General features: G+C 55.6%; 1 protein-coding gene across 14 annotated transcripts in view; it reads right to left on the bottom strand.

The window, feature by feature from the left end:
- Positions 1–265: 265 nt before the first annotated feature.
- Positions 266–7,980, bottom strand: part of MVB12B (multivesicular body subunit 12B) — a 69,778-nt gene continuing 62,063 nt past the window's right edge. For 11 of the 14 annotated variants that reach the window (XR_015703648.1, XR_015703643.1, XR_015703644.1 and 8 more), the window contains 2 exons: positions 7,726–7,936; positions 266–5,129 (listed from right to left, as the gene is read on the bottom strand). Coding sequence is in view for 2 of the 14 variants with exons in the window: in XM_087752635.1 (XP_087608761.1) it covers positions 5,043–5,129 (87 nt within the window). In the remaining 12 variants the exon portion in view is untranslated. The remainder of the gene's footprint in view (positions 5,130–7,725; positions 7,937–7,980) is intronic. The other 3 variants (XM_087752638.1, XM_087752635.1, XM_087752636.1) reach the window with 1 other exon arrangement.

Here is a 7,980-nt window from a genome sequence, read left to right as displayed (position 1 = left end):
ATCACATCAAGAAACAGAAGCAGTTCCAGGTGCCACAGCTACAACCGCTACAGCGCGGCTCAGTTCAGAATAAGCACTGACTCGTGTTTCATTCCTCCTGATATTTTTAACTACTTTCAAAACATCCAGGTTTGCGGTCTTGAGAAGTCAATGCAATGATGGCGCAGAGGGAAAAGAGCAGCTGGTCCCTTTCCACTCCCGCAACTCAGAGCTGTGGTGTTTTAAGCTTGTTAAACTCCAAATTTAAAACACAAAACAGAAAGAATAAACTGATTAGAACAAGTTTTATTTAACAAATTATATTAAGAATACAGACTAAGTTATCACACAATGAAGCTTCCCTTTGTAAAGTACAGGAGGGTCATCTAAAATAAATATAAAAACGTAGTAACATTCATAAGATTAATGCACAGTAAATTCACTTTCAATAACCCAACAAAATGCATAGCATCTTAGAAAAACACTTTGCAACTGCATAAAAGGTTTCTCTCTTCCATTTGCATGATGACATTTAAAACTGTTGCTGTTAGGAAACAATTTCACAATAAATGACCAGAATATCCAAGCTGTTTGGTTTCCCTGTATTGAATGAATTGAGCAGCACCTTACTGAGCTTTTTCAGGAGCAGAGGAGCACCCTCCCTACTGCAACGCTGTCAGAGTTTTATGGCTCAGGATAACTTACACAACACCGCTCGGCTGCCCCGCTGCCGGCAGAGATTCCCGTCCGTTCGTCAAGGCTCGAAGGCTGAGGTAATTATTGGAGTGCAGCGAGACGCGCAGGCCCTTCAGGAGGAGCGGGGACGGCTCTCCGGCTAGCTGCTCTCCCAGCACCCGCGGCACGCGCCCACTGCCATCCCGGCCAGGCTCCTGGGGTTGCTTTGGGAGAGCAGCCAGTGGGCAGATCTGGGGGGACAGACCCCGTGTCACCCGAGGGCAGCGGGAGGTGAAGGCCAACGTGGGACCGGCCAGCTCCAAAGGTGCTGCATCCCGTTTTCCCTCCCCCAAGGAGATTTTTAGGGCCCCACTGAAGAGGAGAGTCCAGACCTGCGGATGCACGCCCTCGCCACCAGCATCCACCTGGCACGTGCCGTGCCCACGTCGGGACCTCCTCCAGGCTCCGCGGTGTGTGGGTTTCGGTCTGGAGAGCTCAGGAAACCGGTGGGGGCAGGGGCGGGTGTGAAACCAAACAAGCCCAAAGCTACAGACTACCAACAACCTCTGACTACACAGGAGGCTCACAGGGGATCCTCCCCTGCAAACACCGCGGGCAAACTCGGTGACGGTCAAAGGAAAAAGTTTGACAAACTTTAGTACTATGTAACTACAGCTATGAGGTGCTACCACAGGGCAGACACCTGCTACGACTGTCCACACTTGAATTTTATCACAAAGTTCACACTCTACATTACTTTCTGGACTAATTTCTTGCCTTTCCATTGTTAACACATTAGACAGCACAGCCTGGCCTGGATGGCCCACGCGTCATCTCGGCACACTACCTTGCTCTTTGCCGTGAGAAATCCAGGAGGCAGCGTGTCACTACTAATTCACATCAGAAAGTGTATTTTACAGTAAGCAAACCCCTCACTGCTGCTTTTCTGTCTCTGTTGCAGACATAAAATAATTTGGCAAATTAATTTCTCCATCAGCCACAAGATTAAGCTACCTAGAGACTAGTTTTGTTCTAGAAATAGAGGCAAGGTAGCCAAGCACATCTGGTAAAGCTCTGCAAATCCACTTCTGTTGCTTTCCGTTGACTCATCCCCTCCCCTTATGCTCCAGAAGGCTTCTCCACAGCCAGACAATATCAACATCAGGCTCCCTGAGCGTTTATTGCCCAGGCCAATGCTACCACAGTCGCCTTTGGGACAGGGAGGGAGGAAGATGCAGAGAGATGCTGGTACTGGCTATGACACATGCCATCAGGGAGGACTTGCTGCGAGGACACAAGGACCAGCCTTGCAATGAGTTGCTGTGAGTACAAAAGTTATGGAACAGCAAATAAAACCCATCTGTGGAAATGCTGACCTGATGGCCAAGATCTTGGGAATTCAGAGGTGCAATAAGAAAGCTTCCTATCATCAGCAGACTGAGAAGACGATGCTTACAGTCAACCACCCTGCACCGTGTGTCTCGCTGTGGTTCCAAGCTCTGGCTCTGAGCCTCTCCCCTTTGGTAATGCCCAGTTTTCCAGCCTTCTGTGAGCAGGGCTGAGAGCTCAGCTGGCTCTCAGCAGCTGTAGCTCTTTGCTCAAAACACCTCTATTGCGTTTCTACCACAAGAACTGCATTTGTACTATTCATGCTTTCGGTACAGGGTATCCCTGCAGTGCCACAGTGCAGAAACACACTGTGAAGGTCAAACTAATCTTTCCAGTTTCTTTGCAGATGCACCCCTGAAGCAGCTTTGCTAGCCCAGTGTAAGAGAGAGAAAAGTGAGAACCAACTATACAAATATATCCTGAAGAATTCTTAGATGCTTGTCCCAGCTGCATGTCCTGTCAGCGTTTTGAGCCATCCAGTGTTTCTTGTAGGTCGCTGAAAAGAAAGCTGAGCTCACTGTCTCCAAGAAGGCTGAGCAAACGGAACTATAAACATTAAAGCACCAGTTTTATCTACTGATGCTCTCTCAGCTAAATCTCACGGGAAGGGACTTGAAGCTACACGCCCATTTTTCCGAGATATGCCCAGGGAGTGCCCCAGTGAATGCGGGGCTCGGCAGCTATCCGCACCCGCTCCCCACTGAGCACTCCAGCTGCTGCGCAGCCAGCCCTGCCCTCGGCATGGGAAGCCGCGGCTCGAGGAGGGGCTCCCGGCAGCCCTCTCCCCATCTCCCGGCAGTGGGAACTGCCCCTGGGGCTCTGCGGACTCCGCGCTGGCTGCGCTGCACCAGCCCGCAGCCCTCACTCCTTCACCACCAGTGACAGGGAAGGACAGCTCTCGGCAGCTCCCTCATCCCAAAGGTATGAGAAACACTATCTGTCCACCTGCAGTGTCCGCTGAGCCACAGGAGAAGCTATAAACGGGTGCCACAGAAAACCACAGAACAAATTACAAGCAGAAAAACAGAAAGACAAAAGATGGATGAGATGGGCATAGTACTACAGCATGGAGTGGATTTGAACTTCAAGTGAACCTGAGCCGAATGACCAGGCTGCCATGGTATGTTCATTTGTCGATGTCGGCATCATCAATCTAGCCTTTGTGAAGCTCGGCAGTGAGGTCTGGCTTTGCTTTCCTGCAGGATAAATAAGAACCAAAAATGGTGCTGCAGCCTCCAAGTAAAGGAGCACTTCCAGGGGGTCACCCAAACCTCCAGCGCTGGTGCAAATGGCATAGCTTTAATTCTTTTGCCCAAATATGGCACACCTGCAACCAAATCGGCCTCTGCTTTCCACTCGCACAGCCTTGCTTTCCAGAGGCAGTTTTAGAAAATTATTTACCTGATTGGAAGAAGTTGAAGCAAAGACTTGGAATCAGTCTGTCCTGAATGTTACGGTATTTTGTGCTCATTATCCCGGCAATGGGGTATGGTGCCTTAAAACCAGAAATGAATCTTTGGACAAGAAATATTTTACATATGTACAAATAAAAAATACAAGCTGACAGTACAAAACCTACTGTTAGTCACCATTCTGTCCAACTAGAAAATGCAAGATCAATCAAAAGCAGTGCAAAGCAGGTCAGGGCATACATATGACCCAGACTGAGAGCGACAATACTGTTATTTGTTACTATGGCAATTGCATTTCAATAGGGTTAGGTAATCAGTATTTTACAATATAAAAAGTTGTATGTTTTCACACTAACTTAAAAATTGCCATTCTGCTGCCATGATGTAGCTTTGTTCTACAGCAGAGACTTGAAAAAGCAGCACGGAGTCAGATGGGCACTTCCAAACAACTTATTACAGCAACAGACTTCTCCAAGACATGCATTTGACTCGGGAGCGAGCTAAGGTCAGCGATCACAAGGAGGCTGAGGTCAGGGTTTAATGCATCCCACTCTCGTCCTGCGCTACGTCAGAGTTCAGTGCTTCCCCATCAGTGCACAAGAGAACAGGCACATCTCTTTTGTTTTAGCAGCTAGCGGGGCGAATATTAGAAAACTGTCCAAAGTGACGAGCAGGTGACAGCATCCACGTTGTCAGCAGGGCCCCAGCTCCACAGGCAGCTCGGCCAGGGGTCAGCAGGGCACTGCCAGGGTCTGCCCAGGCTGCTGCCAGCATCCAGCCCGGAAAGAAATACAGGACATCTGTCGCTCTAGGTCCTGACGGACACACGGACGCCCCGTGCAAAGCAGAGGTGCTTCACCTCGGGAACTGCAGTGCAGCTTGTGCTCTCTGTGCCCCTCTGCCTTGCCAGTGCCTGAGGAGAGAGCCCAAGGCAGGTCTGAGCCAGCGACCCCGGCCCCGCTAGCCTACAGCAAAACCAAGTCATCGCAGTCTGGGGCTCATCCTGGCCACAGCGGAGCTGCTGCATGCCCAGACCTCAGGGAGGCAGACATGGCATCCGCTGTGGCTCGGTGCTGCCTGCTGGACCAAGCACTGCAGGGGCCTCCTGCTGTGAGGCGTCGAGAGCCCATCAGCTCCATGTCAGCTCAGGCGGGATGCCTGGGGGCTTGCGGATTAACCAGCCGTATCTTTTACTCTTCCTTACTTTTAGGGCTTGCTGCTGAGCATTTCTTGACGGTCCACAAGCTCACAGCTCACCGTTCACAGCCGTTTGCTACAGCTCTGGTTTTTGTGACTGTCCTGCAGCAGGGGTTACAAAGTGGGGACAACCGAGGGGCTGCCATCAGGCTCCCAGTCACGTACTCACGTGGAGAGGCATCCGCAGCAGCGAGGGAGGGTGGGGGCAGCTGCTGAAGGGTTGCGCAGTCCCAACGCGTGGAGCAGCGTGTGCAGGAGGAGGTGGTGCAGCGCAGGGTGGGCGGCGATGGCCGGACGAGCGGAGGTCTGCCGGGACGGCCCCGGCGCCACGTCCTGCGTCCCGCTCAGTAGTATGCACGCACACGCCTGCTCCAGCGCCGGCGGCCCCTCTCAGGACTGTGGGACCGGTGGGCACCTGGTGGGGCTGGGTGGCAGGCGGGCCGCCGCACTCTGCTCTGTCCGGAAGCTGTAGTCATACTGCGGGGCAAAGCAAGACAGAGGGAACCGTGAGGCACCGCCTGACGGCAGCCCGGGCCTGGGCGCGTGGCCAGGCAGCCACACAGCCACGCTCCCCAGCCCGTGCCCGGGGCAGAACGATGCAACAAGCAGAAGAATGAGGTAAGAACTGGGCCTGGCAGCACCCTGAGCTGTGATCTCATCCCCCTGTCCCAGGCAGGGCCCCCTGGGTGAGCCTGCTGGCACCACCTGACCCCATGTCGGTAACCGTCCCAGGTAGGATTCACACCCCTCCCCCACAACGCAGCGTTAACACAAACATGACCACGCTCATGCTGTGCAAAAAGCAGCTAGTCAGAAACATTCCCCCTTGCAGGCCTCATTTACACAAGCTGGTACCATCCTAATTAACATTTTTGGTTTGGCAACGTGGATGAAAATTCCTATATACGTGTCCCTGCACCCTACGGATGTCACTGCAGCTGGCTGGACACTGCTGCAGCCCAAGGGACGTCCCTGCAGCTGAGGGACGTCCCTGCCGCTGGCTGGACACAGCCGCGCGGGCCTGGGCGCAGCAGCGCTCGTGGAGTGCGTCGCAACGCGCATGGAGTGTGCCGTAGCAGTGCCATCTCGTGGCACGCTGTGGGCGCACCCCGACAGCCCCAGACCACCCTGGACGCTGCTGTGACCCCTTGCCGTGCCACAGCACCCCCAGGAGAGGCCGGGGCCACGGCGACTGTCCCATCACGGGTGGTGCGGCCAAAGCAGAGCGATGCACTGAGGCTGCTGGGTCAGCAGCAGCACATGGCCCCGGCACACCCGCTGTAACGGCTCCGGATATGGACTGTCCTCCCTCACGTCTCCCAGCATCCCGTTTGTGGCTCCTGGGATGTCACCAAGACATTCCCCTGTTCCATTGGGCCAGGCCCGTTTGTCACCACTCCTCACCAGCCAGCCTGGCGCACGGGACATCTGCCAGCGAGGCGGCCCCCGGAACCCAGCAACTTCGCTGGCGCCTGACCCTGGCCACGCGCGCGGGGACGGGGCCACGTTGCGGCCGGGCTGGCTGTGCCAGGGCTGCCACGGGTTTGTCCACGCTGCCAAGACCCCTCGGAGCTGTGCGAGGGCTGCAAGCTTCTTGTGGGGAGACAAGCTGGACGTGCTCCTCCAGCCGGCTCCCAGCAGGCTCGGCCTTCTCTGCTCCGATACCAAACCTCCTCCCCGTCCCGGGTCGGGGTGCCCAGCAGCCGGGCGAGCGAGGCCGCCGGCGCTCCCGCAGCTGTCAAGCTGCCGGGGGACCGGCTCCTCCGGTCTCCGCAAAGACGGAGCCGGCGCCCGCCGAGCCCGGCCCGGCCCGGCCCCTCCGTCCCGGGGCTGCGGGGCCGCCGCGGCGGGGCCCGGGCCCGGCCCCTGCAGGGAGGCGCGGGGCCGGCAGAGGGCGCGCGGGGACCGCGGCGCTCCCCGGCTCCCACCGGCGGGGCGGGGCGGGGCGGGGCGGGGCGGGGCGGGGCGGGGCGGGGCGGGGCGGGGCGGGGCGGGGCGGGCCGGGCCGGGCCGGGCCGGGCCGGGCCGGGCCGGGCCGGGCCGGGCCGGGCCGGGCCGGGAGGGGAGCGGCGGGGAGCGGCCGCTTCGCCCCGCGGGGAGCCGCGCAGGGGCCGCGTCGCGCAGCCGCCCTCCTCGAGGCTGCCTGGGAACCGGCTACGTCTTCATTAATTCCACCGCCATGTCACGATGTCACAGCCAGCAGCGCCAGCCCCCAGCTAAATAAGCAATAAGCCTCATTTTTCACCACGCAAACACATAAAGATGTCAGCTCAAACTGTTTACTAATTAACACTTAAAAAGACACAAATTAGATATGCGTGGCTAAGAGCAATTATAATCAAGACGAATTTCTCTAGTCATTTGGGAACTGAAAAAAATGCCTAATTGCTGGAACCAATGTTTTAAAAACTGAAATCATGCCAGTTATCAAATATGTTCATTTAAAGAACATTTCATGTGACTGCACTCTGGAGAATTGACTACAAACATGAGAACAAGGAAAAATATTTCTGTATAAAATTAAAATTTTAAGCTCTTTTAGATTTACAACTTCTTCATTAAATATATTTGCAAAGAGCAGCCCATGAAAACTTGTAGCAATTAAGTGGTTAAATGAACTGCCTGCCTTGTCAGTTTAAAAGGAATGATTAATATTAGATGCTCTCTTTACTAATTAGACTCTCTCCAGACTTTTCGCTCAACGCCAAGCTAAAACAAAGACGGGGCGCACGCTGCCAGCGCCCGGCGAGCGTGGGAGGCCCACGGCAGTCCGACGGCTGACCGCGCTGCTGATGGCCACGTGGCACGGCAGCACCCGCCGCCGCTGGAGCCGTGAACAGTCCCGGAGCCTTGGCTGCCGCCTGCACCGCTCTGCACCGCACAGAGGCTGCCTCGCCCTCCGAGATGCCCGCTCGGTGATGTTCCCCTACCCCGGACAGGCAGGACCAGCAAGGACAAACCACCTGCAGCCCTGCAGGGACGGCCAGCAGCGGCGCTGCCGGGGCTCCGCTCCTCTCTGCCCTACATCCGCCAGAACAGCCGTGGGCGAACGTCGCCCTCAGCTTAAACCTGCCTTCACCCGCTGGGCTTCACCGCCTCTTCGTACGCCACTTCTTCGTACGCTCCTTGGGGCATGGCTGCGCAGTCCTGGTGCAATGAGATGCTGACTTCAGGTGCAGCCTGAGCGTGCAGTACAGGATTTGCACCTACTTTCATCAGTTTTTCTGAAAGGGTGGAGTCCTTTCATTCGGCTTGCCTCGCAGCTCGGAGGACGGTGCATACATCTGCAAATGTGGCGACAGAGAACAATAACTCTTGGAATTCTTTG

Source organism: Nipponia nippon, unplaced genomic scaffold (assembly GCF_047370975.1).
Source record: "Nipponia nippon isolate SJK-2023a ecotype South Korea unplaced genomic scaffold, ASM4737097v1 scaffold_16, whole genome shotgun sequence".
In the NCBI taxonomy this organism is placed as follows: Eukaryota; Metazoa; Chordata; class Aves; order Pelecaniformes; family Threskiornithidae; genus Nipponia; species Nipponia nippon.
The sequence above is the reverse complement of the archived record's forward strand: the minus strand, read 5'-3'. Positions and strand labels throughout refer to the sequence as shown.